The sequence below is a fragment of the Streptopelia decaocto genome (assembly GCF_964273445.1).
Source record: "Streptopelia decaocto genome assembly, chromosome: 13".
Lineage (NCBI taxonomy): Eukaryota > Metazoa > Chordata > Aves > Columbiformes > Columbidae > Streptopelia > Streptopelia decaocto.
The window spans coordinates 4,763,145-4,791,006 of NC_138668.1; the positions used below are offsets into that span (position 1 = coordinate 4,763,145).

Here is a 27,862-nt window from a genome sequence, read left to right on the forward strand (position 1 = left end):
TGCCCCCTTAAAGAGCAGAACCTGCTGCATTTTCTCCGACGGATGATGCTCAGAGAAAGCCGCCCTCAGCAGCCTGGCTGGGGATCTGCTCTTGGGCACCACAGCCCCTGCTGTTTATCTGCTCCTCCAGCTGCCGCCGTCTCCACCAGCACCGTCCCCCGATCCCAGAGGGATCCTGCCCTGAACCCACTTTATCTTGTGGGCCACATGATCCTTGTGGTCCTTTCCAACCTGCTATTCCATGAGTCCGTCGGTTCTGCTTGCGGAGCCATCGCTGTGGGTGTGAAGCGGGTGGATGGGCTGCGACACAGCCCATGGGCCGCCTTCCATCTCAGCCTGGAAACAGCGGCGGCCCCAGGCGTGCTCCGTTTAAAATGCCTGTTCCAGACAATCAAGCAGGTTTGATTGGCTGAACACTCTTTTTTATAATTTAATTTAGCCACGAATCGTTTGCAAAGTAATAAAAAGAGCCTCTGACTCCAAATACATTCATTTAATTCAATGAGAGACAGTTACTGCGGCAGGCTCGCTTCCCTCGCCCCATCACGCTGACATCTCAAAGCGCCGCTCAGGGCTGTTTATAAGAGTCACGATCCGCAGCGACAGCTTAATTGTTTCAAACGCTGACAAGGGTCACCCCAACCCGGCACCATGCGCCGTGCGGTGCTGGCTGGGGAGCCGGCAGAGAGGAGGGATTTATGGCTGGCAAATCGTTTAGAATTCCTCTGCTTGCTGCCTGCTTAAATGATGAACCTGCCCCTTGGGGATTTGGGCTATTGATTGTAATTTGCAGTTAAGCCTTCGCTTTCTGAGGAATCAGCATAATAAATACCCACCGCATTACAGCAGGAGGGACGTGTCTGTGTGGAGGAGAGAGAAGCGGAGGATTTTTCGCAGCTCGGGGGGCGCGGTGCCCACAGCGGGGTGCTCCCCGGGTTTGGGGGAGCTGTGGGCTCCGTCCCCATGGGAAAACAGTCCCTGGTGTGGTGTGGTGTGTGGTGTGGTGTGGTGTGGTGTGGTGTGGTGCAGGAACCTGGGGCTGGAGGGGAGAGGATGAAGCTTTGAGGCTCTCGGATGCTTTGGGAAGGCAGGTGGCAATGTGCTGCTGCCCGGTATTGTTGGGGTGACGGGTGCCAAGTCCATTCCCTGTGCCTGGTTGGTGCCAGCCATATTTTGGAGAAGGGGGTATGACCACCCCTGTGTCCCTGGGACTTCTCCTAAACTTGCATTGGTTTGGAGGTCAGGGCCATTCACCAGCTCTTCATATCTGGGGTTTGTGACAGAGAGGTGGCACAAATCCACCTCCCAGGGAGGGTCTGTGTCACCAGGTAAAGAAGGGACAGGGATGAAGGAACAGGGACCAGCGCTGGCTGCCCCTCCAGCCGCTCCCCAGCTCTGCAGAGGGAGGACGAGCTCTTGTCCCCCGGCTTGGGAGTGGAGATGAGAATAATAGCGGTCATCAAATATGCATTGGGTGGCAGCAGCTGCCGTGCGGCAAATATGGTGCTGCGGCTGCCGGGGAGTGACGGTCCCTGGGGGACACAACGGGGCTGAGAGCGCGGCGTGGCAGAGCCGGGGGCTTCAGGGGGCACCGAGCCGGCCTGGTGCCTGCGGGTGAGCTGGGCTACCCCAGGTGAGTGGTTGTGAGTCCCCCAGCAGGGTGGCACATCCCTTGGGCTCATGGAGGCCACGATGGGAAGGAGCAGGGAGGCACCTTTGTGTGTGATGTTGGTCCTTGTGCGAACACTGCGGCGTGGGGCTCAGCTCTGGGTCAGGGCGTACGGTGTCCCCTCATCTCTGGTTGTCCCTACCTGTTTGCTGCCTTTAGACCCCTTGTGTCCCCTTCCGACTCACACCTTCCCGCAGTCCCAGCGCTCCTGCTGCCCTCCAGAGCAGGGCCAGCTGTGGGGTTCTCCTGGTCCTGGGGGAGGTCAGTGGGTTAAGTCCAGTGACTTCTGCTGGTTCTTGGGTTCCCCCAGCTGCTGCACAGCTGGATGCAGCTGTTTCTCCTCCCCTGGCTCTCCCCGAACACCCGCTGTGAGGCGGGGGAGCGGGTGCTGCCCTTGCCCATGCTGGTCCCGATCTGCACAGGGCAGCTGTTTCCCAGCGCCGCTGCTTAAACTTTGATGAACCTGCAGCCGCAGGAATCCAGCCCCGGCATTAACATTTGATGTGGTCACCCCGCGCCTGGGCACGTGTGTGTGTGAACACGCCGCCGGCACCGCCGCAGGGCACACGTGTGGCACACGCCAACACCCTCGCCAGCACGTGTGGGCACGTGTGGCACCTTCCCACACACACAACATGCCTGGCATGGTGTGGGGGCACCCCCGGGGCTCCTCTCTGCCTGCCAGCGGCACTGCGGAATTCGATCTCTGGTGCTGGTTCCTCCGCCGCAGTGCTGCCCTGGCCGGGCTCCTGGTGCCTTGGGCCCTGCAAATTCTCTCTTCTTTCTTGGCGCCGTGGTTTGGCTTTGCCGTGTCAAACAGGTCCATGTGCTTTGTCCTCCCTCATGCTGGCCCGAGGAAGACAGTAATTCCCCAAGGAGCTCTGAGGTGCGGGGAGGTGACAGGGTCTGGTTTTGGGGAGGTGTCGGTGCTCTGTGCTGTCCTGCTGGGGGAAAGCTCCCTACGGCGGGGCCCGGCGCTCCCCCGCACCCACCACGGGGGCCCTTCCCCGCTCCTTCGGAAAACTCTCAGGGCTGAAGCGGCGCATCCCTTACATTATTCATGGTGCGAGCCCCGGCGGTTGGGTTACAGCCGAGCCCAGCACCAGCCCCGCGCCGCTGAGCGCACGGGGAGGCAGGAGGCAGCTCCCGCCAGGCTGCGCCGCGACTGCCGTCCCAGCGCCATGCCGGATGGGGGGCTGCCGGCGGCCACGGGAGCCACGCACGTGCCTCACCGAAAGCGGGTGCAGGTAAATCTCCCCCCGGGGCAGGCTGCGGGGTCGGGAGCTGGACGTTGTGCCGGGAGCTGCCTCGTGCCGGCGCGGGGCATCGTCTCCCAGGGTCCTGCTGGGGTTGGAGCATGAGCATCCATCACCGCCGGGATGGCTGGCAAGAAGGGGGAGCCCAAAAAGGATGCGGAGGCCAAAGGGAAGGAGGGCAAAGGGAAAGGGAAGGATGGGAAGAAGGGCAAGAAGGAGGCACCCAGCGAGTCGGAGGAGACCTCGGACACAGAGCTGCTGAAGGCGGAGGAGGGCGAGGAGACCGAGGTGGTGGAGGAGGAGAAGGATGAGGAGGAGGTGGCTGTGGAAGAGCCCAAGAAGGGGAAGGGGAAAGGGAAGGAGAAGAAGGGGGCGCTCAAGGGGGTGGTGGCAAAGAAGCCAGGCCGGGGGAAAAAGGTTCAGCCGGAGACGGAGGAGGAGGGTGAGAGCGATGCCGCGCCGACCAAGAACCTGAAAGGCACCTCCAAGTTGGTGATGGGGCTGGCGACCGACAATGCCAAGAAGAAGAAAGGGGCCAAGGGCACGGAGGCCAAGGGCCAGCCCAAAGCACCCACGGAACCCGCCTTGGCCGAGGAAGAGGAGGCGGTGGCAGCACCAAAGGCCCGGGCGAAGCGGAGCCTCCGCAGCACCTCCAAACTCTTCTTGGGCTTCAAGAAGTTGGGGCTGCGTCGGCCTAAGAAGGGGCAGTTCAAGAACACGTCCCGCTTCTTCTGGGGGCTGCAGAAGCACAGCACCAAGAGGAAGAAGAAGAAGAAGAACAAGGCGGTGCTCAAGTCCACCTCCAACTTCATGGTTCGCTTCAAGCGCGTGGGCAAGAAGAGAAAGGAGGCGGCCAGCAGCTCCTCACCGGCAAAGCCGTCGTTCCTGCTGCTGCGGCGGGGCGGGCAGGCGGCCGAGGACGGCGCGTCGCTCTTCCGCCGCCGCCCGGAAAGGAAATTCAAGCCGCGGGCGCAGGTGCTGAGCAAGGCGGCCGCCGCCACGGGCTGGCTGGCCAGGAAGGTGCTGTCCCGGCGCGGAAGGCTGGCGGGGGGCGGCCGGGCGGCCGACACGGCTTGGCTCTCCCGTATCGGCGCCAAGAAGCTGCCATTCCCCGCAGAAGACGAGATCCTCAGGCACCGGGCCAACATGAAGCGGATCGGTGGCGGCAGCGGTGGCTTCTCGGCTCCTGGCGCTGTGCTGCATGGGCAGGACCGGCACGGCAGCATCGTGCGGCGCCCGTCCCGGCGGCACTCCCAGCGTCTGCCGGCAGAACCACCAGTGCTGCGCTATGGGTGGGCCGAGGAGGATGGAGCCTACAGCCGGCGTGGCTATGCCAGGGAGGAAGATGGAGCCTACGGCTCCCGCCGCGGCTACGCCAAGGAGGAGGATGGAGCTTATGGACCCCAGCATGGCCGCACAGAGGAAGCTGGAGCCTACGGCCCCTGGCACGGTTACACAGAGGAGGACGATGGAGCCTACAGCCCCCAGCACAGTTATGCCGAGGAGGAGGAAGGCTACATCCAACCCCCAGCCTACCCGGCGGGGTACGGCTTCGAGGACACGGTGCCGACCCCCTACGCTGATTACCCTGACTACGAGACAGAGGAGTACGGCTTCTACGGGGGGTTTTGGGACGAGGGTGACAATTCAGGGCACCCCTACGGCTACACAGAGCTCGAGGACGAGGGACCACTTGGGGACAGGTCCCCCCACACCCTCTATGATCCTTATGGCAGCGACCCAGAGTATGGCGAGGAGGGGGTGGGGCCCTTTGGCTATGGGGGAGACCCCTATGAGGACTTCAGGGAGCCCCTTGCCAGGGGGTACCATGGGGGCGAATACCCCGAGCATCGCATCCAGTACAGCGAGGGGGGGTGGGCGCCGCACGCCCAGTCCTCCTGCAACCCCTATGCCCTGGGCCTGGAGGAGATCGCCGAGGCCGAGGAGCCTGAGGAGTGGGAGGAAGAGGAGGAGGAGGACGGGGAGTACCCCTTCTCCATCCTCAGCGCCTCCTCCCTCCGGGGCATGCGGGAGACGCTCTCCTCCAAGCTCTCCCTCAATAGGAAATTCAGGCTTTTCCCCAGGCCCCAGGTTAAGATTTTTGGCAGGGACCGCCTGGACGTCCCCCTCCTGCCGTCCCCACACCTGCCCACTGCCCGTGATGAGGATGACTACGATGAGTACGACCCGCCATCCCTGGTACCCTCTCGTCCCACGGCATCCCCGGGGCGCCGGGTTTCGGCAGCACGGGCATGCGGGAGCCCTTTGGGGCAATTCCTCCAGCGCTCCCTCTCGCAGCCTCCCAGCCACCCCCCTCGGGGTGCAGGGGCATTTCGGGAGCCTCGCACCCCCCAACCCTCCTACAGACGCTACAGCCGCAGGCTGGCGGGGATGGAGAACACTGGTTTGGGTGGCCGGGACCCCCCACCACGAGCATCTCTGGCCAGGGACCCTTCCACGCCGGTGGGGCCCTGGGGGCAGCCCCCTCCCCGAGAGTCAGGGGCTGTGCGGCGCCCGTCACTCCGTAACCCCTTCGCCAACCCCGGCCGCTCCCCATCACCCCCAGCCCGGCAGCCCCCCGGCAGCGTGCGGGGTGAGGGGCCGCGGTCCCCGCCCCCGCTCAGGTCCAGCCTCCGGAGGTTCAGCCCTGAGCCCCCCACCCCACTGCCGGCCGCCCCCCGCTCTCCAGGACCGGGGGGGAGGCGTTTGGGGGTGCCCACGGCGGGGTCAGGGAGACCCCCGACCCCAAGGCCGTCGCGGCGGGGCAGCCCCCCCGGGCTGCCGCTCCCCCAGGCCTGGCCACGGCTTCCCGAGCCCCCCACGAAGGCGGTGAAGCCGCTGCAGAGAAGCCCCTTCCTGGCAGCGACCCCCCGCCCCGGCAGCCGCCGCCTCAGCTCCCCCGGCCCCTCCTGGGACGAGGAGCTGCCCCCCTGGCAGAGCGCTGCGCGGGGTCTCGCCGGGGTGCCCCCCCCACCCAGCCCCGCTCCCGGCACCCCCAAATCTTTCATCCAGCGCATCGGGCAGCCCCTTGCCGGGATGGCCCCCCGCTCCCCCCCGGCGAGACCGTCCCCAGCCCAAGCCGGGGGCCGCAGTCCCTCCCCGGCGCAGTCCCTGGCGTCACTGCTCGTGGGGAGCATGAACGCCGCCAAAGCCACTTCGTCCTCACCGCCCACCCGCCGTCCCTCCTCCCGCTCGCCCTCCTCGCCCCGGCCCCCATCCCGGCGAGACGGCAGCACCCGCAGGTCACCGAGCCCACCGGGGGGGCACCGGGGCTGGGCTGATGCCGCCCGCCCCATCCTCTCCTCCTCCTCACGCCGTGAGCGCAGCCCCTCACCGCAGCGTCGTGTCGCTTTCCCGTCCCCCCGCGGCCGCCCCCCCGGCTCCCCGGTCACCCCCCGCCACGGAACCCGAGCGCCGGTGCCGGCGGAGCCCGTCGATGGCGACGGGGCGGCCGGGGAGGAGGGTGGGGGCCGCTACGCGGTGGTGACGCCGCAGGTGCAAAGGTTGGGCTCCTTCCGACGGGCGTCCCGCATGTACAAGCAGCACTGGTCCGCGCAGCACGTCGTGCGGGTGCGGGAGATGCCCGACGCCTGGACGGCCGAGCAGGGACTCCCCCGGCAGCCCACCCGGCGCTGGGCGAGCCAGCGGGGAGCCGACATCGGCCGGTACCTGAGCCAGCGCTCGGCGGGGGGTGGCTGGAAGGACAGGCACCCCTGGGCAGACAGGTACCTGGCCTCCAAGCAGCCCTGGCGCAGCAAGGTAATGGTGGTGGGGGGCTCATCGTGGGTGTCAGAGCTGGGGGGTGAGGTGGCAGCTGGGGGGACAGGGTGGCATGTAGATGCGGCTGCTGGTTCACTGGGGCACAAAGCCAGCGGTGCCAGGGGGGTTGCAGCACCCAGGGTGGGGGGCAAGTGGCTATGGGGGCATGGGGGGATGGTGGGGATCCTGCTGTGGGGAGCAGATTGAAAAGGGGGGTGGTCATCACCTGTTGTGTGTGTCCCCCCCCTTGCACGGCCCCCTTGGGGACACTTGACTCTCACGTATGGAAATGATGAGACCTGATCTGTAGCTGGGACGGGCACAGGTGACACGGTGACCTGGCGGGTGTCTGCTTTCCTGCCCGCTGCCTGGCCGGCTGCCAGCATGGGCTGCGGCATGACATCCTTCTCGTGCCACCCGCCTTGTGTCACCCTCCTCATGTCACCTCTGAGTGTGGCTATGGGGAGCAGCTCCTGGCCCCCACAGCTCAGCCCCCACCTCAGCCCCTTCCATCTCTCCCCCGGGAGATGTCACCATGTACGGGGGTCTCTGTCACCCATCCCTTGCAGCTGCCATGGCAGTTTGGGTGAAATGTGGGGTGTTGTGATGGGGTGGGCACAGCTGCCTCTGCCTATTCTAACCTGCCAATGGCAAGTGACACCAGTGCTGTTCCTGGGACAGTCCCCAAAGATGCCTTGGTGGCCCCATGTCCCTGTTTCCACACTGCTGCTCTCCCCTGATATGTCACACTTGTGCTGAGGCACCTGTTTGGGGGCTGTGGGACACTTGCTCGAGGTCCCTGCCAGTGCTGGCTGTGGGGTCTGGTTTGGGGTCACAGATGGTGGTTTGGGGACACCGAAGGGGGCCAGTGTGGCCCAGTGGTGATGGGGGGTGCTTGGTACAGATGCAGTCACTGTGCAGCCTGCCCATCGTGCGGTACCAGGAGCCACAGGAGGAGGACGGGCTGGAGGACATGACACAGCTGGAGTGAGTGTCCCTGTCCCCTTTGTCACTCACCATGACCCAGCATCATGGGGGCCAATGCTACAACCCCACTCTGTGCATCCCACAGCCCCCACTGCTCCCCATCCTATCCCAACATGGGGTCTGCTCCAGTCTCCCGGGTGTGCTGGGGACATGCTTGGGGACAGCAGACACCCCTTGTCCCCCTGCCACCCCTTAACGCAGCCTCTGCTCCATGCCAGGGACCTCCAGGAGGCCGCAGTGCTGAGCAACATCCGCACACGCTTCGAGCGCCAGCTCATCTACGTAAGCTTAGGGGTGTACAGTGTTTCCCAAGGCCACCATGCTTGGAGTTTTGTGGGGGGGTCATTGCTCTCCAGACACTCACAGCCCCAAATTTCTCTGTCCTCCAGACCTACATCGGCAGCATCCTGGTGTCGGTGAACCCGTACCGGCTCCTCAACATCTATGGGACAGAGCAGGTGCTGCAGTACGAGGGCAGAGCACTGGGCGAGAACCCCCCGTGAGTACCAGGGTGTCCCCAAACACCCTGTGGGACAGGGACACCCCACATGCTGTCACCCCCCCTTGGGTCCTGCAGCAGCCCCTGCACTGGGTGGTCCTGGGGCTACCAGGACCCTTGGTCTCAGGTGCTGGGCCACTGTGTCTGTGCATGAGGACACTCAGGGTGCAGCAGGGGGTCCCCATGCTGGGGGGACATGGCACTGCACCCCCCCATTTCTGCTTCCAACTCCCCCAGGCACCTCTTTGCCATCGCGAACGTCGCCTACTCCAAAGTGATGGATGCCAAACACAACCAGTGTATCGTCATCAGGTGGGACACAGCTGTCCCCCACCCAATACCTGCCCTGGGATGGTCCCTAATTAGCACTGCCCTAATTACCAGTTGCAGAATGCTGCTGACAGCCTGGCCTGGCCCCATGGGTGCTCTGGGTTTGGGGCGCTGGGTGTGTTTGTTGTGGATGCACCCCCTGTCCCCTGCTCAGCTGGTGACAGCCCCGGCCGTGTCCCCTCTCTGCGTTTCAGTGGGGAGAGTGGCTCAGGGAAGACGGAGGCCACCAAGCTGATCCTGCGCTACCTGGCAGCCATCAGCCAGAAACGCAGCACTGCCCCGCAGGTAGGGTGCTGCCTTGGAGATGTCCCTGTGTCCCTGTCCCCTGTCCCACCTCCTTGCGCTCTCCTCCACCCGCTGCTCACGCCTCTGCCGCTCTCTCCTTGTCCCTGCGCTTCCATTCGGATCACGACAGATAGAGGTACCAGGGAGGCGGGGACACATGGGCTGGGATGGTTCAGCATCGTGGTGGCATCTCTGCTATGTCACCCCAGCTGTGGGGGGACACTAGGAACAGGAAGATGGAGCCTGGTGCATGCACATGCCGGGGTTCCTGCACTGTTCAGCACCCTTTTGCAACCTGGCCATGGTGCACACCTGGAATTTGGGCACCCATGGGTGTCTGCACGGGGCAGGAGGTGGCAGGGGTGGGAGGGTGACAAGGAGGGCCATGGCACCATGGGGACAGCCTGTGGCATGTTGGGGTGCCCAGGCTGACCCCACAGTTCCCTCTGTGACTGCGGCAGATCCTGGAGGCGACCCCCTTGCTGGAATCCTTCGGCAATGCCAAAACCGTGAGGAATGACAATTCCAGCAGGTTTGGGAAATTTGTGGAAATCTTTCTGGAGGAGTAAGTAATGTTGAGCAACACCCGCGTGTGGCTGCCCCCCACCCCTGTGTGTCCCCCTGCCCTGGGGGTGCCCAACCTGGCTCCCAGCCCCGCTGCTGGGCTGTCCCTCAGCCCTGGGTGGACACATACATGGGGACACTTTTAGGGACAAGCCTTGGTGAGGGAAAGGTGACGTCTCCTGAAGACAATGTTGGGATGCCGTCCCCTGGGCTGGCACCCTGACTGTTCCTGGTACCCATTCCTGTCACCACAGCTTGTCCTCACTGATCCCAATGTGGGGTGCCCCATGCCACCCTGGGGTGTGGCAGCTCCAGCCCTTGCTTGAGAGCCAGCACCTCTCCCTGCCCACCCGTCCCTGGTGGGGGGCACCTGGGGACTTGTAGGGACCCTCCCCGTGTGCCGAGGGGAGCGGTGGGCATGGGGGGGGCACAGCCCCTGCTCGCACCAAGGTTGCCAGCCGGGTGCCCGCTCTCGCCCCCGCAGCGGTTTGATCTGCGGTGCCATAACCTCGCAGTACCTACTGGAGAAATCCCGCGTGGTCTTCCAGGTGGGTGGTGAGGGAGTCCCCACCTCTGCCCCCTCTGCCCCCCCTGCTGCCCCCACCCCAGCTTGGTCCTTTTCTTCCCAGGCCAAAAGCGAGCGCAACTACCACATCTTCTATGAGATGCTGGCAGGGCTGCCCGCGCAGCAGCGGCAGCGGTACTGCCTGCAGGGCGCCGAGACCTACTACTACCTGAACCAGGTAGCGTCTCCCCCTCCTCCGGACCCCCCCACGCTGCCCACTTTATGGCGCACTGCCCAAGCCCAGGTTGCTGGCAGGTCCCTGAGTCCTGGATGGGGAGGGTGCTCAGGGCAGTGTGTCCCCCCAAACCCTGAGTGCTGCACCCCGGGGGGCTGTGCCAGGGGGGGAACTGTGAGATCCCTGGCAAGGATGACGCAGAGGATTTCCGTCGGTTACTCAACACCATGGAGGTGCTGAGCTTCAGCGTGGAGGAGCAGAACAGCATCTTCCGCATCCTCTCCTCTGTCCTCCACCTGGGCAACGTCTACTTCGAAAAATACGAGGTACCCAAAGCAGAGCTGAGCCATGCTCCTTGGGTCCCATTTAGGATTAGAGAAATACCAGACTTTCTCCAGAGTAAGGCGTTTCTCTAGTATCTTACTCTGTAAAAGCTGGAGTGGGACTTTTGAGAAGGACACGTAGCAATAGAATGAGGAGTGATGGCTTTGAACTGAAAGAGGGGAGGTTTAGATTAGATTTAAGGATGAAATTCTTCCCCATGAGGGTGGTGAGAGCCTGGCCCAGGCTGCCCAGAGCAGTGGTGGATGAACCATCCCTGGAGACATCCCAGGCCAGGCTGGACGGGGCTCTGCGCAACCTGAGCTGGTGAAGATGTCCCTGCTCATGGCAGGGGTGGCACTGGGGGAGCTGGGAAGGTCCCTTCAACCCAAACTATTCTATGGTTCTGTGTGGTAAGGGGGGGCCACCCCATCCCACTCTCTCACCGTGTCCCCCAGACTGACTGTCAGGAGGTGGCCACAGTGGTGAGTGCCACAGAGATCCGGACCGTGGCCGAGCTGCTGCAGGTGTCCCCCGAGGGGCTGCAGAAAGCCATCACCTTCAAGGTGACGGTGAGTAGGGGGGGCGCAGGTAGGGAGGGGTGTCCCGGGTCCCTGGGGACCGTGGCTGGTGTTGCCAAAACTCCATCACACTGTTGGTTTTGTGCATCCCCAACCAGGAAACACTGCGGGAGAAGATTTTTACCCCTCTGACAGTTGAAAGTGCCGTGGATGCCAGGTAGATGGAGGGGGGGCTGTAGTGGTGAGGGTGTCTGGGGATTATGGGGTGTCTGGGCCCTGGGGACAGGGTGGGAAATGAGATGTTGGGCTGGGGAAAGGGATGGTTGGGGCATAAGGAAGAGATTCTTCCCTGTAAGGGTGGTGAGAGCCTGGCCCAGGTTGCCCAGAGAGGTGGTGGATGAACCATCCCTGGAGACATCCCAGGCCAGGCTGGACGGGGCTCTGAGCAACCTGAGCTGGTGAAGATGTCCCTGCTCATGGCAGGGGGGGCACTGGGGGAGCTGGGAAGGTCCCTCCAACCCAAACTGTTCAATTATTCTATGTCATGCCATGCCATGGCATACCATACCATGCTGTGCCATGCCACGCCATGCCGTACCGGAGCTTCAGCGCTCTGCTCATCTCGCCCCTTCCCAGGGATGCCATTGCCAAGACTCTCTACTCCTTGCTCTTCGCCTGGCTCACCGACCGCATCAACAAGCTGGTGTACCCACGGCAGGAGGCCCTCTCCATCGCCATCCTGGACATCTACGGCTTCGAGGTGAGCAGGATCCATCCTGGCTCCATCCCCCCGGGGCCGCAGGGTCTCAGTCATTGCAGCTTCTTTTTCTCGCAGGACCTCAACTTCAACAGCTTTGAGCAACTGTGCATCAACTACGCCAACGAGTACCTGCAGTTCTTCTTCAACAAGATCGTCTTCCAGGAGGAGCAGGTGGGCTGGGGGGCAGTGCTGGGCTCTGCCTTGTGCCCAGCATCGCTGTGGGGCTGGGGATGTGGGGCTGAGAAAGTGCCGGCCCTGCAGGAGGAATATCTGCGGGAGCAGATTGAGTGGAAGGAGATCCCCTTTAGCGACAACCAGCCCTGCATCGACCTCATCTCCCAGAAGCCCTACGGCATCCTGCGGATCCTCGACGACCAAAGCTGCTTCCCCCAGGTGAGGGGCTGCCCGAGGACGGCAGCACCAGGCGGTCACGGTCCCTGGGGTGACACTGTGGTCCTGGGCCGTCTTGGACAAGCTGGCATGTTCACCCAGCTTCCTATGGGCTGGACAAGCCCTGGGAGGTCCCAGGTAAGTGCCACTGGAGCAGCTTTCCCCAGAGGAATTGCTTTTGTAAGAGTTACTGAAAACCCCTTCTCAGCTGTCCCATAAAAGTAAGAATCACAGAATGATTTTGGTTGGAAGAGGCCTCCAGGATCATAGAGTTCAACCATTAACCCACCCCTGGCACTGACCCGTGTCCCTGAGAACCTCATCTCCATGTCTGTTCAACCCCTCCAGGGATGGTGGCTCCACCACTGCCCTGGGCAGCCTGTTCCAATGCTCGACAGCCCTTTGGGGAAGAAATTGTTCCCCAGATCCAACTTCAACCTCCCCTGGTGCAACTTGAGGCCATTTCCTCATTTCCTGAGACAGCTGCTGAGCTGTCCAAGCTGTATCTCACACCTCTGTCTGTCCCCAGGCCACTGACCACACATTCCTTCAGAAGTGTCACTACCACCACGGGACCAACCCCCTGTACACTAAGCCGAAGATGCCACTGCCGGAGTTCACCATCAAGCACTATGCAGGGAAGGTGACCTACCAGGTGTGCAGGGGTGGGATGCCCAGTTGGGGTTTGGAGGATTAAAGAGAAGGTTTATGTGGTTGATCCTGCTTCAGGGGTGATGGGCAACCCAGGGGCTCTGGCTGGGACCCCCCCATCCCAGCCTGGATCTCCTTCCCCCCGCCACTGGGCTTTTCACTGAGAGTTTTTGCTTTTTACCAGGTTCACAAGTTTTTGGATAAAAACTATGACCAGGTCCGTCAGGACGTGCTGGACCTGTTCATCAGCAGCAGGACCAAGGTAGGGCCCTGCCCGGGTCTGGCTCTGCGGTGCTGAGGGGATGTCAGACACAGACATCCCCCTTCCATACACACCGCTCTTCACGTCTTCAAGTGTGTGTCCCCATGGCCAGTGAGCCCCAGGGGACCAGGAGCAGAGGGTTCTTCCAGCCCCGCCCTGTGCCACTTCCCCTGGGTTCCTCTGGGCTTTGACCCCTCCGGCAATGGCATAAATGGGCACGTGGGTTGTTCTTGTGCTTCCCCATCTCCACCCCCATCTCCATCCCCATCCCCATCTCTATCCCTATCTCCATCCCCATCATTTCCATCCCCCTCTGGGGAACCCAGCTGCAAATATGGGATCTGACTCAGGCCTGGGCAAAAAGGCAGTGGCTGGGCTATGAAGAGGAGCCAGGAGAGCTGTGCCATCCTGGCCACCTTCCTCCTCCCTAACCTGTCCCCTCTCCCCAAGGTGGTGGCCAACCTCTTCTTCGGCCATGCCCAGGTGATGGCCCGGCAGAGGAGCCTGGTCAGGAGGAGCAGCACCAGGACGCGGCGGTACAAGGCTCCCACCGTGGCTGCCCGGTTCCAGCAGTCGCTCCTGGACCTGGTGGAAAAGATAGAGAGGTCAGGGCAGGCAGCCAGGCCATGAGGTAGCCCAGCTGGCTTTGTCCCTTGTCCCCAGTGGCCAAAAAGGTCTCTCCAACACAGGTGCAACCCCTTCTTCGTGCGCTGCCTCAAACCCAACAACAAGAAGGTGAGAACCCCCTGGGGCTCTCCTGCATGCAACGCTGCTGGTGCTGCCTGCACATGGTGCTGGAGTGTGGAGGTGCATGTTGGGCAGGGGGGTGCCTGTGCGGCCACCAAGACTTGTCCCCGTGTCCCACCAGGAGCCGGGGCTGTTCGAGGCTGACGTGGTGAGCAGCCAGCTGCGGTATGCGGGGATCCTGGAGACCATCCGCATTCGCAAGGAGGGCTTCCCGATCCGCATCCCCTTCCTCGTCTTCATTGACAGGTGCCTTCCGGGCTCTGGGTCCCAAAGAGGGGACACCACAAAGCTTGTGGGTGTTCTAGGGGGCAGAATTTGGCCTGAGGATCCCCCACAATGGGAGCTCCCCTCTTCAGTGCACAGCACTGGGAGAAGCTGCTTTCCTGGGCAGGGTGCTCAGCACCATGGGGAGGGTCTATGCCAGTGTCCTGGGGGGGTCTGTGCCAGTGTCCTGGGAGGGGTCCCACATGGTGATGGTGTTGTGGGCTCACCCAGGTACCGCTGCCTTGTCGACATGTGGTCCAACGTCATCCCCAACGGGAACAACTGCGTGGAGATGCTGAGGAACCTCTGCCCCGTCAGCCCCAGCATGTACTACGTCGGTGTCACCAAGGTATGGTCCTGGGCAGGGGATCGGCTCCAGGGATCCCAGGAGATGGCATTTGAGATGGGGGGCTCACGGCATCACACCCCCTCCCAGCTCTTCCTAAAGGAGCAGCTGTACCAGGCGCTGGAGAGCAAGCGAGCCCGTGCCCATCACCTGGCCGCGCTCACACTTCAGCGCTACGCTCGCACTTTCTTCATCATGAGACGATTCCGCTCCCTCCGCCGAAAGATCATCCTCCTGCAGAGCCGGGCGCGGGGCTACCTGGCCAGGTGGGGGCCCCGGGGGGGGCGGCGGGTGGGTGCTGCCAGGTGGCAGAGGGTGACGGGTGCCCTCCTGCAGACAGCGGTACCGGCGTATGCGGCGCACGCTCATCAAGTTCAGGTCGCTGGTGCACATCTATGTGAACCGCCGACGGTATCTCAAGGTGAGGTGGAGGCTGGTACATCATGGGGGGGTCCTGGACACCCCTTCCTACCCTCCCAAGCACTCAGTGGTGGGTCTGGAGGGGAAACAGCAGCACCCCCAGACCACGAGCTCCCCTAGACCCCATCCACACCACTGCCTCAATGCCCTGTGGGGCATGGGCTGTGTGTCTTTGGGGTGAAAGTGTGGTGATGCTGGGGGGGCGATGGCACCCCAGGGGATGTCCCACTGCCTGTGGGTCTCCCCCCATATCAGCGGGGGCTCAGGGTGGCTGCTCTGCTTGCAGAAGAAAGAGGATGCTCGCCGGCGGGCAGAGGAGGAGAGGGAGAGGATGAAGCAGGTACTGGGGTTTGCGGTGCTGGGGGGAACACACACACGTGATGCACATGCAACCCATGTGTCCGTGCTGTTTGCTCTCTGTGCTGCTGGCTGGGGCACCCATGGGTGCCGGGGTGGGTGACACTGTGGTGAGTGGCTGCATCCATGTGTCGTGGTGGCAGGAGCTGACGAGGAGGGAGGTGGTGGACGTCACCCACCTGGAGATCCCGGCTGAGCTAATGGGGTTGCTGGAGGCCGCCGCAGGTGAGTGGGATCCCACACCAGCCCCCCATCCCCATCCCCGCGGCTATGCCATAGTTGCCCACTGTGCCGCAGCCTCCCGGGAGGTGAACGCTGGCTGCGTGGTCCTGGTGCCACCGCCACCGCTGCAGCCCGACCCCCAGCTCACCCTCCCACTCGACATCAACGACTACTCCATGGCCAAGTACGTGCGGGGCCACTTCCAGGTAAGGTGGGTGCCGTGGCCCGGCGGCGGGGAGCCTGTCCCGGCGGGCAGCCGGCTTTTGGGGAGTCCTCGGCACCCTGGTCGTGGCTGAGCGGTTTAGGTTCAGGGTCCCCGCGGCAGCTCTGCCTGGCGGCTCCCCGCACCGTCCCACTGGGGGCTGCCCCGGCTTCGGCCCCGGGGGTGCCGCGGGGTCCGACAGGGGCCAGCTCCGGGATGGCCGCGGTGCTGTGGGGAGCCAGCCAGGGCCTTCTTCCCTTCCCGTGGGTTCCTGTCGTCTCCAGAAGCCGGGGGGACCCCGCTGAGGTTATCGGAGAGAGACCCGCCGAGCCCTCCTGGACGCCCGACGCGGGGCGGATCTGGAAACACTGGGGCGGGAGACCAGGTCGCTTTGCTGCCGGGACCCCAGCCCCATCCCCGGTCACTTTGTTCCCTTCCTCCTCCTCACCTCCTGTTTTTGCCACGTATTTCCCCAAATGACAGCGCTGCGGCTGGGTCCTGCTCTCAGCCTCACGGAGGTGTCGGCATCTGCGGTGCTGCCAGCACAGCCTGAGCCTGTCCCTGTCCCCATCCTGCCCCCCAGCCCCTTCACAGCCCCACAGTCCCCACCCAGCATCAACCCCACGCTCAGCGCTGTTGGACCAGCCCCCCCATGGCCTGGGGCTGTCCCCAGTGCCCGGGTAGCCACGGGTGCGGGTGTCACCGCAGGAGCCGGCGTTTGGGATGCTGACGGCCCCACTGGCAGCCCCGCTCACCCGGCTGGATGAGGAGCTGTGCCATGAGGCGCTCAGCATCTTCCAGCTGGTAGGTGGGACAATGCAGGACCTGCCGCCATGGACCCTGCCCGTTCTCTGCACGGGGCTGGAGGGAAGGACCTTGCTGTCCCCATGGCAGATCCTGCGTTTCATGGGGGACCCGAGGCTGGGCGGCTCACAGGAGACCCTCTTTGGCAACTACATCGTGCAGAAGGGGCTGTCGGCGCCGGGGCTGCGGGACGAGCTCCTGGCACAAGCCGCCAACCAGGTCTGGCGGAACACCAACGTCAACAACGAGGAGCGGGGCTGGCTGCTGCTGGCCGCCTGCCTCAGTGCCTTCCCCCCCTCCACCGCCTTCGACAAGTACCTGCTCAAGTGAGTCACGGCTGGGGATGGGAACAGGGATCGGGTTGGCTGGGACCCTTGGGAGCAGCCTGGCACATGCCTGGGGACATTCTTATGGGGAGCGGCTGAGGGACCTGGGTGGTTCAGCCTGGAGAACAGGACCTGAGGGGAGACCTTCTGATCTCTGAACTGCCTGAAAGGAGCTTGGAGCCAGGGGGGTCAGGCTCTGCTCCCCAGGAACAAGCACCAGGAGCAGAGGAAACGGCCTCAAGTTGCGCCAGGGGAGGTTGAGGTTGGATCTGGGGAACAATTTCTTCCCCAAAGGGCTGTGGGGCATTGGAACAGGCTGCCCAGGGCAGTGCTGGAGTCACCATCCCTGGAGGGGTTGAACAGAGGTGAGGTTCTCAGGGACACAGGGTAGTGCCGGCGTGGGGGACAGTTGGACTTGAAGAACTTGGGGTCTATTCCTACCAAAGTGATTCTATGATTCTATTGCTGGGTCCCTCCAGGGTCCCCAGGGCCAGCCTGGCACATGTGCCCAGGGCTTATGCCCAGGTCCCTCCAGGGATAGAATTATAGAATCATATTAATAGAATCATTTTGGTTGGAAAAGACCTCTAGGATCATCAAGTCCAACAGTTAACCTAACACTGGCACTAACCCATGTCCAGAGAAACCTCATTTAAGATGCTCTTAGTCCCTCTGTGTTCCCTGGCACACGTACCCAGGGATGCTGCCTGGGTTCCTCCTGCAGCATCTCCCTTCCCCGCAGGTTTGTCTCTGATTACGCCTTTGCTGGCTACAAGCCGGTGTGCCAGCGCAAGCTGATGCACGCCATGGCACGGTCACAGCTGGGTGCCGCGGCCGCCCGCACCTTCCCCCCGTCACTGCTGGAGTGGACAGCAAACCGGCAGCAAGCCAGCATGGCGCTGGACCTGCACTGCTTCAACGGTACAGGGCTGGGGAGGGTCAGTCCCTTGGCCACCCTGTCACTGTTACATACAGGATGGTGACCTGCTCACCGCCCATCCCTCCCCAGGTGACCAGTTCTCCTGCCCCGTCCACTCCTGGAGCACAGGCGAGGACCTGGCAGGGGATGTTCTGAAGCACAGGTATGCACCAGCTTGGCACCCACCCACCCAGGCACAGCATCACCCCAGGGACATTTTCGGTGATTCCGAGAGCTGGGATGTCCAGCTCATGGGTAGGGTGTCCCCACAGAGCTGGGGCGCTGCTGGCAGCCCATGCTTGTCCGCAGCGTGTCCCACTGTTGGCAGGGGGCTGGCTAAGGGCTGGCGTGGCTGGTCCGTGGCCATGAAGACGGGTGCCCAGTGGGCCGAGCTGGCCGGTCACGACTACGTCCTGGACCTCGTCTCTGACCTCGAGCTGCTCCGGGGCTTTCCCAAGCAGAAGTCCTGCTTCCTTGTCGCGTGGGAGGGGACCGAGAGCCGCAGCGGGGACAGCCGGGTGTAGGTAGCTGGGCAGGGATGTGTCCCCTGCCGTGGGGCTGCTGGGGGAAATACTGGTAGAGGTGTGGGTTGGGGTCCTGGGTGGGGGCCTGGCACCCAGCGGGTGCAGGATGAGCACATTCTCCTTCTCTGCAGGGTGCTGGGACACGGCTTGGATTTGGATGAAGTGCCTCCTCCCCCAGCCGTGAAAGCCCCCACACTGCCATCCACAGAGACGTACCTCACTCATGGTAGGACATCATGCCCCCTGGCCCCCCGGAGCTTCTGGGGGGCTGTGCCAATGAACCCTGACATGGTGGTGAACCCTGCCATGCTGGTGACATCCTGCTGCCACCCACTCATCCCTCCTCGTCCTCCAGCAGACGGGGACTTTGGGGAGCCACGCGGCCAGAAGGGTCTGGATCGGTACCTGGACAGCCTCTTCGACCCTGTGCTCTCCTATGGCAATGGGGTGAGAGGGGTGTCCCCGAGGCAGCCCTGCATTTTGGGGGTGCAGGTGTCTTGGCTTCCATCTGCTGACATGTGCTCCAGGAGCTGGAGAAGCCGGTTGCCGTCACGCAGAGAATGAAGGGAGGAGGCGGCGCAGGAGGAGGAGATAATGGTGGCAATGCTGAGCAGACCGGACCCCCCAAGCCCACAGAATCACATCAGCCAAGGGGTGAGCGCCCCAATTGTTCCTGCATCCTGACCCAGCTCCCTGACTCAGTTTCCCCACCTGATCCCTGGTCCCTTGTGTGGGGGACACCCCTGCACCCAGTACCCCACAGCCCCAGGACAGGGCTGCAGGACACACTGGCTGAGCTCTACCCCTTTACCATCGCAGATGCAGAGCCAGCCCCGTCCCCGCAGCTCCAGGCAGATGCCAAACAGCCACCTGGTTCCCCGGTCAGTGGGACAGACCGGGGGGGGGTGGAATTGAGCTCTGTGGGGCAGCTCTCCTGAGCTGCTGCCCAGGGATGGGGGCGGCTGGTGGGATGCCACGTGCTAATGGCATGGTGTCCCTTGCAGGGCAGAGCAGCAGAGGGGACGCCAGCCCGCGCCCCCCAGCCACGACCCTACGTGCAGAAAGCTGGTAAGGGGTCCCGTTGTGATGGGGCAGCAATGGGGAGGACAATGCCCGGCCCCCCGTGAGCCGTGTACTTGGCCCCACAGCACCCGTGGGCCGGCAGTGGCCGGGGGAGCTGGTGCAGAATTCCCGGCTGAACTCGGAGCACTTCCCACGGCCCACGCACGACATCCGCAACATCATCCGGCAGTGCCAGCTGGCCCCACGTGGCTCCCAGCCCCCCAGGTACCCCCTGGCCCCCACCAAGCTGTGGGCTTCTCCTGCCTGTGGGGATTTGTGCCGGCCATGATGCTGGCGTGGAGGTGATGCTGGGATGCAGGTGATGCCGGGATGCAGGCGATACTGCAGTGCAGGTGATGCTGGGGTACAGGTGATGCTGGAGATGCAGGTGGTGCCAGGGTGCAGGTGATGCTGGGTATAGGTGATGCTGGGGGTGAAAGCGATGCTGGGCTGCAGGTTATTCTGGGCTGCCGGTGATGCTGGGTGCAGGCAATGCTGGGGTGCAGGTGGTTCTGGGGATGCAGGTGGTTCTTGGGGTGCAGGTGATGCCGGGATGCAAGCAATGTGGGGTGCTGTCTCTGCAGCAAGCTCTTTGGGAAGAAGCTGGACCCCCATGAGGAAGCCATGCAGATCCTGAAGGAGCAGCTCTCAGCAGCCCGAGTGCCGGCAGCTGCGGTAGGGATGTGGCCACCCCCATGTCCTTTGTGCCCCCTCATGTCTGTCATGCTGGGCTGGAGGAGCTGCCAGCCCCGACTGCAGCCCCTCTCTGCCTCACAGGGGCCCAAGGAGACGGTGGCCACGGTGAGGCCAGTCACCAGCAGCAGGTACCAGCTGCGAGCACCAACAGGACGTCCAGCGGCCACCCGGCCCCCAGGTATCGCAGGGCTGTGATGTGGCGGGGTCACGGTGGAGTGGGGCACCTCGTTCTCCCCGCTGGCACTGGGTGAAGCCTGGTGGCACAGGTCCAGCTCTACAGCATCCTCATAGGATAACTGCTGTGCTGCTGTGCTTACTGCCCCACAGCTGGCCCCTGTGCCTGAGTTTCCCCAGTTGGAGAGGGAATCTTGGTTGTCCCCACCAAGAGACATTCAGGGTTTTCTGTCCCTTCACAGTCTCTGTCTCACGGGAGCTCCCAGCCGAGGGGCAGCAGGTCCAGACCCAGCTGCACCGGAGCTGCAGCGAGGATTTCTACACCTACCACAATGTGCCCTGGAAAATATACATCCGCAAGGAGGTGGAGGGGCTGGGGGAGGGACTGGGGCCAGGCTGGTGTGGGGATAAAGGGGGCTTTTGCCAAGCCCGAGGCCCTGCAGAGTAACACCACATGGGTCTCCCTCTTGGCAGGTTTTCTACCCCAAGGACAGCATCAACAACCCGCTGGTGCTTGACCTCATCTTCCGGCAGGTGAGGCGCACGTCTGGCCCCGAAGTCATCCAGGGGTCCCCTGGGAGCTGGGGTATCCCCTCACCTCGGCTGGGGGTGGGCCGTGCACATCGCTCCTCTGACATGGCCCCGCCGCTCCTCACCCCCTTCCCCAGATCTTCAACGACACACTCTCCAACACCTGCCTCCGGATCAGCCAGGAGGAGCGGCTCCGCTTGAAATCCCTCTTCGGTAACACTCACACCCCCACATCCTGCTGGTCTGGGGCTGGGGGTCCCACCTGGGGGGTCCAAACCCGGGGGTTCACACCCAGCGACTCTGGTGCCAGTCCTCATGTCCTGATCATCTCCAAGTCACAACCGGCTCTCCTTAAAGTTGGGGTAATTTTGCCTTCAGATGCAATGAGTCCCTGGTGACTTAGTTCTCCACAAAGTCATGAGTTGTGTCAAGTCTCAGCCCAGCTTGCTGCCTCAGGTTGTCCCCTGGGGGTACACCTGTCTTGCCATCACAGTGCTGCCAGGCTGGGGAAGGGGATGAACATAGAATCGTAGAATCATTTCAGTTGGAAAAGACCCTCAAGATCATCGAGTCCAACCATAATTCACCCCTGGCACTGCCCCTTGTCTCTGAGAACCTCATCTCTGCCTGTTCAACCCCTCCAGGGATGGTGACTCCAGCACTGCCCTGGGCAGCCTGTTCCAATGCCTGACAGCCCTTTCTGGGAGGAAATTGTTCCCCAGATCCAACCTCAACCTCCCCTGGCGCAACTTGAGGCCGTTTCCTCTGCTCCTGGTGCTTGTTCCTGGGGAGCAGAGCCCGACCCCCCTGGCTCCAACCTCCTTTCCTGCTCTCACCTTGAACCCTGTGACCAGATCCTCCCCAGGGATGGGGGGACCCTCACTGGGGGTATTTCTCCCCGCAGCGGAAAACAAGCTGGACTCTTTCAGCCCCGTGGCCACTGAAAGCGTCAAGAGGGAGATCATTGCTGCGGCCCGGGACGGCTGCGAGGTTTATTTCTCCCGTCTCTTCCCCGCCACGGTGAGGTTCCAACCATGGCGGGGGTGGGCGTTGCGGGGGTCACCACAGCCCCGTGCCCCCAGCTGAGGCATCGTCCTTGCCCACAGGGCAGTGTGGGGACGGGCGTGCAGATCCTGGCCGTGTCCCATGCTGGTGTCAAGCTGCTGCGACTGGTGAAGGGCACCAACGTCCCCGGGGAGCAGCTGCGGGTGCTGCGGGCGTACAGGTGGGGGCGAGAAGCCCAGAGGGGTCAAGGTGGGGACTGTGGGTGCTGGATGTTTCAGCCTATCCTTGTCCTGCCTCAGCTACGCCGACGTGCTGTTCGTCACCACCCCGTCCAGGAACATGCTGGAGTTCAACCTGCGCAGTGAGAAGCTGATCCTCTTCTCCCCCAAAGCCCCCCAGGTCAAAGCCATGGTCGACCACTTCATCACAGAGCTCAGGAAGGTGGGGGGTGCCCCAGGGGGGCTGATGACGTGTTCTGGGGGCCAGAATCCACCTGTGCGCCCACATTTGAGGGGCTGGGGTGGGCAGCAGGGGGCACCCTGCAAATGGGACCATGTCTGGGGCTGGGGGGTGGCACCCCAGGGTGGTTCTGTGGCTGTGGGTGCTTGAAGCCCCTGTGCTGGGTGCGATGTAGACGTGCGTGGGGGCATGTGGGTGTGCACGCGTGCCTGGGCTGTGCCAGCCCCCCTGTGCCCAGGACTCCCAGTACGTGGTGGCCGTGAGGAACTACAGCCCGGAGGATGGGGACAAGCTCAGCTTCCACAAAGGGGACATCATCCATTTGCAGCCACTGGAGCACCCCAAGAGAGGTGAGTGGCCCCCATGGCCCCCCATGGCCCCTAGTTTTGCCGCTCTGCCATGTGCCAAACACCCTTGACATGGGGCACAGGGATAGCAGGACTGATGGCCTCAGTGGCCCCGGAGATGACTGTGCCCTGGCCTCATGACACCCCATGTCCCTGCGATGCCCTGTGTCACCACAGACCACTACTACGGCTGCGTGGTCCGCAAGAAGGTGATGTACCTGGAGGAGCTGAAGACAGGCACTCAGGATTTTGGTGGGTGACTCGGCGGTGCCATGCTGTCCCCCTGCACGTCCCCGGTGTGTGTACAGCTGCCCTGAGCCATGTCCCCTCCTGGGGCTGTGGCACGGGGCAGGACCCTGCCTCTGTCACCCACCCGCAGCATCATTTGGGCTCTTTTCGGCACCAACCTGATGCAGGGGACTGCTCCCCTGTGTTTTCTATCCCAAGTGGTACCAGATGCTGCCCCATGTCCCTGCCAGCAATGGGCTTTGTGGCCTCTGGTCCTTGAGCAATGCCAAACTGCAGCTGTTTCCACCTAAAACTGCAGTGTGATCCCCTGGAAAGGGCTTGGGGTGCAGGGGGCAGGAGGGAGCGAGCAGAGGCTTTTCTGGGGGGTCACCCCCGGGGCTGCCAACCCAGGGCCATCCCCACCGTCTCCTCGGCACAGGGTGGAAGTTCGGGGCCATCCATGGCAGGTCAGGGCTCTTTCCCGCTGAGTTTGTCCAGCCCGTCGCAGCCCCCGACTTCGTCCATTTGCCAGCGGAGAGGAAAGAGGAGCCCAGGGACAAGCAGGGCAAGGTGGCAGCTTCAGCCGCCGTGGCTGTGGCTGTGGCATCCACCACTGCGGCCCAGGAGCTGGATCGGAAAACCGAGGTGGGTGCTGGCCCTGAGGACATCGCTGGTGCGGTGGTGGTTGTGTCCAGCACCCCCTAACTTGCTCCGCAGGTGTGTCCCCCCAGCACCACCATCGTGGAGGGTCTGGAGGGAGATGGTGGTGAGCAGCTTGGGGACAACGTGGGGACATGCCCCATGCTGGCCTTTGCCCAGCGGTATTTCCGTGCAGCACGGCACGGGACCATGTGAGTGCCCCAGTGGTGGGATGGGGACACCCCATGGTGGGGACACCCATGCCCACCTGCTCCTTTGTCCCTCTCCCAGAGATTCTGGTGGGACCAAGGCCAAGAGAGATGTGCCTGATGTGCTGGAGGTGCTGATGTTCACCAAGGTGCGGGGAAGCAGAGTGTATTGGGGTGTTCCTGCTGTCACCCGTGGGTCCCTCCAAGATCCTGGTGTGCTCAGCAGCTCCCCAAATGCCACCCCAACCCCTATCCCACCCCTCTGGCTGTCCCTGGGGGCTGACACTCTGCCTCCTCAGACCCCCATCCAGGAGTCGCTCATTGAATTTGTGGATGGTGGCACCAGCAAACTGGCCACCGAGGCTTTCCAAGGTATGTGGGGGACACAAACACCCCATCCTCCTGCCCCATGGCCACCGCCAGCCCCATCCTCAGAGGAGGGTGGGACAGGACCAGGATGGGCAGATGGGGTGGCCTGGGGGGGCTGTAGCTCCTCCAGCCCCTCTGCCCCCTGTGTTATGGCTTGGGAGCCCCGGATGTTGCCCCCACCCAGGGGAGTGTGTCCCCAGGGTGGGGACAGACTGAGCTGTGTCACTGCATGGCTTTGTCATCCCCAGCCGTGATGAAGTTCATGGGTGACCACCCTCTGCGGGGGCAGACGGAGCTGGACGCCGTCTGCACCATCCTCAAGGTAAATCCCCCACTGGGGTGGCAAGTCCTGGGGGTGTCCTGTTGGCAGCCAGGTGACAGCCCTGCCTGTTCCCCAGCTGTGCGCAGAGCACGAGGTCCTGAGGGATGAGGTGTACTGCCAGATCATCAAGCAGGTCACCAACAACACCAGCTCCAAGCCGTGAGTCCCTGCACCCTGGGGACCCCCATCCTCGCAGGGGGGTTTTGCTGCTCCCCAGGGTGGTGGATGCCATGGCAGCTGCTGGGGACACCTTCGCCCTCCCCGGAGGGCTCAGCCCGGCTCTTCCAACCCCAGGGACAGCTGCCAGAAGGGCTGGAGGTTGCTCTACATCCTTGCCGCCTACTACAAGTGCTCTGAGGTGCTCCGGCCCTTCCTACTGGCTTTCCTCCAGAATGTCAGCAGCCGCCCAGAGCTGCCGTACCAGGGTAGGAGCTGGACATGCCCCAGAGTGCTGGGGAAGGACACCCAGGAGTGTCACAGGGCTCTGGAGATGTGGCTCAGCCCTGTCCTTCACCCTGGTCCCTGTCCCCACCAGGTATCGCCAAAGCCTGTGAGCAAAACCTGCGGAAAACCCTGCAGTTTGGCGGCCGCAGCCTCTTCCCCAGCAGCATGGAGCTCAAGGCCATGGTGGTGAGACTGGGTGCCCGTGGGATGTGGGTTGGGGCTGATGCCAGCTTGAGATCCCACCCAAGGGTTCGCGGTCCCCCCACGGACTTGGGATCACCGCAGATACTGCCCTGGGGCTGAGCTGATGGCCCCGTGCTGGTGCAGGGAGCTCAGTCCTTTGTGTGGCTCCTCTCCAGGGGAAGCACTTTTGGGGTGCCTTGAGTTCTCAGGGGTCCCCAGCTATGTGCACATGGGGTGGGGGGCACGACGACTCACCCTGGTAGGGTGGGCAAGATACAGGATGATCCCCATGGGAGGGTCCCTGCGGGGTAGCTTGGGAATTGAGGTGTCCTTTGGGGTCTGGCTGTGTGAAGGGCTCCCCTGCACCCCAATGTGTGTCAAACCCCCCCCGCAGGCTGGACGCAGCGCCAAGCGCCAGCTCTTCCTTCTGCCCGGCGGCATCGAGAGGCATCTCAAGATCAAAACATGCTCGGTGAGTTGGAGCGGGCAAGTGGCTCGGTGACCCCCCAGTTGCAGTGACCCCCCAGTTGTGGGCACCCCAAGCATGCAGATGTTGTGGGGGCTGCACCCCTCAGCTGTCCCCAAGCTGGGGCACTTGGTTCTCTGGGAAAGGGAGATTCCTTCCCTGGGGAGCTGCATGGGGTGGCCTGTTGGTGGCCGCGAGCATGGCAGGGTGAGGTGACAGTGTCCCAGCCGCCTCTCCCTGTGCCCAGGTGGCTCTGGACGTGATCGAGGAGCTGTGCTGTGAGATGGGGCTGCAGCACCCAGAGGCTTTCGACGAGTACATCCTCTTTGTGGTGACTGACAGAGGTGAGGGGCTGGCAGTGACAGGATGGTGGTGCCCCCGGTGGGTGCCACGTGCGGTGGCCACACTCAGGCTCCCGGGGTGGCACAGGACAGAGTGTGCGGCCGTTGACCCGCCGGGAATACGTCCTGGACGTGGCTGCCGAGACAGAGCTCCGGGACACCAGCTACACCTTCTGGTGCCGCCGTGTGGTCTGGAGCCAACCTCTCAAGTTCGACAATGAGCTCTACGTCACCGTCCACTACAACCAGGTCAGGCCACCCCTGGGGCCACCTCCCTGTCCCCTCCACTCATCCCCTGTCCCTGAGCCATGTCCCTGTGCTCTGTCCCCCTCTCCAGGTGCTCCCTGACTACCTCAAGGGACTATTCACTGTCCTGCCACCCGCCAGGCCGGGAGAGCAGCACTTCCCACATGTGGCCAAGCTGGCCGCCCTCCAGCATCGAGCCAAGGACCGTCACCATGTCCCCACCATGTATAGCCTGGGGCAGGGGGTCTGGGGGGGTACACGTGTGCGGGACCCACTGGTCAATGCTGGACTTAACCTCTGTGTCCCCGCAGGCGGGAGGTGCAGGACTATGTCCCCCCACAGCTCTTCCGCCTGCTGAAGGCTCAGTCCTGGCTGCACATGGTGACCCCACACGTGCAGCAGGTGCAGGCGCTCAGTGCCCACCAGGCACGGGCGCAGTTCCTGGGTGAGTGGGGACTGCATGGGGACCATGAGGTGACGGTAATGGGGGGGTGATGCTAACGGGGATGTAATGCTAACGAGGGCACAATGCTAATGAGGTTGCAATGCTGCTGGGGATTTGATGCTGATTGTGTTCTCCTAACGAGGGTACGATGCTAATGAGGATGCAATGCTAATGATGATGCAATGCTGCTGGAGATGCAATGGAACGTAATGCTAACAAGGGCACAATGCTAATGAGGTTGCAGTGTTGCTGGGGATGGGATGCTGATTGTGTCCTCCTAACAAGAGTACAATGCTAATGAGGATGCAATGCTAATGATGATGCAATGCTGCTGGAGATGCAATACTAATTGTGTCCTCTTAACGAGGGCACAATGCTAATGAGGATGCAATGCCAATGAGGGTGCATTGTTGCTGGGGACATGATGCTGCTGGGGATGCCATTTTGATGAGATGCTGCTGGTGGCTCCTCCATGGGGTCTGGGACAGACAGACAGACATTGGCCGTGTGTGGGGCCTAGGGTGCTGTGGGGCCAGCAGGATGCTGCATGTGGGGGGCAGGACCACAGTGACAGCACAGGCCACCTGTCCCCAGGCCACCTGCTTTCCCAGCAGGCTGCAATGGGTCCCTTGGCTGCTCCTGGGTCCTGCTCCTGGTCCAGAGCCTAAAGTGGTGCAAGGCCCTGGGAGCCAACCCAGCTCCTGGACGCATGGGGCTGGCTGGGACCCTTGGCAGAGCCCCCGAGGTGCCAGCCCAGGTGGGAGCGGGTGGCAGCGGGTGCTGAGTCCCTGTCCTCTGCCCTGCAGGGCTGCTGAGCGCCTACCCCATGTTCGGCTCATCCTTCTTCTACATCCAGAGCTGTAGCAACAATGCCATCATCTCGCCCTGCATCCTGGCCGTCAACCAGAACGGCCTCAACTTCCTCAGCAAGGAAACCCATGTAGGTGGGGGGCGTAGGGGGGACAGGGAACCCCTGTTCTTACCCCCCGCTCCCCCTCTGGTCCTCGGTCCCCTTGGTGGGGTTGCCAGGGCGCGTGAGCCACTCCCCTGCCCCCTCCCCCAGGAGCCCATGGCCAAGTTCTCGCTGAAGGAGATCCAGTCAACGCGGACGCGGCGGCCGGCGGCCGGTTCCAGCTCCCCCTACGTGGAGATCACACTGGGAGAGCTCCTGGCCCAGGGTATCACCCAGCTGCAGCTGGAGCAGGTGGGGGATGCTCGGGGGGTGTCCGGGGGGGACCCTGGAGGGTGTCCCACGCTGGTGGCACGGCCACCCACGGCGTGTCCCCCTCGGCAGGGCCTGGAGCTGTGCCGCGTGGTGGCCGCGCACATGGAGATGCTGTTGGGTGCCCGGGAGAAGAGGCTGACGCTGCCACCCAGCGAGATCACCCTGCTCTGAGCCCCCCGGCCCCGCCGCGGGGGACACGGGGCGCAGCGACCCCGGGTGTCCCCAGCCCGGCTGGTGGCCGCTGTCCCTTCCGTGCTGCTGGCGCCTGGCTGTCGTTCTCGGGGTTTACACACGCTCGTCAGCCCGGCCCGACCCGGTGTCCGTGGTTTTGTGCTGCGCTCGTTGG

At 63.2% G+C, this 27,862-nt stretch overlaps 1 protein-coding gene across 1 annotated transcript; it reads left to right on the top strand.

Annotated features, from left to right (window-relative positions):
* Positions 1-3,402: 3,402 nt before the first annotated feature.
* Positions 3,403-27,715, top strand: MYO15A (myosin XVA). The gene is made up of 63 exons (XM_082064679.1): positions 3,403-6,684; positions 7,589-7,671; positions 7,890-7,953; positions 8,061-8,170; positions 8,408-8,482; positions 8,695-8,785; positions 9,247-9,350; positions 9,834-9,897; positions 9,979-10,092; positions 10,254-10,415; positions 10,869-10,982; positions 11,090-11,148; positions 11,568-11,691; positions 11,767-11,862; positions 11,953-12,084; positions 12,611-12,736; positions 12,917-12,994; positions 13,445-13,599; positions 13,684-13,729; positions 13,863-13,987; positions 14,237-14,354; positions 14,442-14,617; positions 14,688-14,772; positions 15,058-15,111; positions 15,272-15,353; positions 15,426-15,556; positions 16,261-16,356; positions 16,447-16,682; positions 17,425-17,603; positions 17,692-17,764; positions 17,930-18,121; positions 18,257-18,351; positions 18,484-18,572; positions 18,653-18,779; positions 18,945-19,006; positions 19,130-19,193; positions 19,274-19,412; positions 19,772-19,862; positions 19,965-20,061; positions 20,300-20,421; positions 20,532-20,591; positions 20,726-20,801; positions 21,493-21,608; positions 21,695-21,813; positions 21,893-22,034; positions 22,291-22,402; positions 22,577-22,651; positions 23,067-23,272; positions 23,345-23,478; positions 23,558-23,624; positions 23,775-23,847; positions 24,093-24,166; positions 24,243-24,325; positions 24,461-24,591; positions 24,702-24,796; positions 25,188-25,265; positions 25,507-25,603; positions 25,689-25,849; positions 25,938-26,071; positions 26,158-26,291; positions 27,098-27,231; positions 27,355-27,495; positions 27,586-27,715. The coding sequence occupies exons 1-63, from the start codon at positions 3,421-3,423 to the stop codon at positions 27,685-27,687; spliced, it is 10,038 nt and encodes a 3,345-aa protein (XP_081920805.1). The 5' UTR covers positions 3,403-3,420; the 3' UTR covers positions 27,688-27,715.
* Positions 27,716-27,862: the final 147 nt, after the last annotated feature.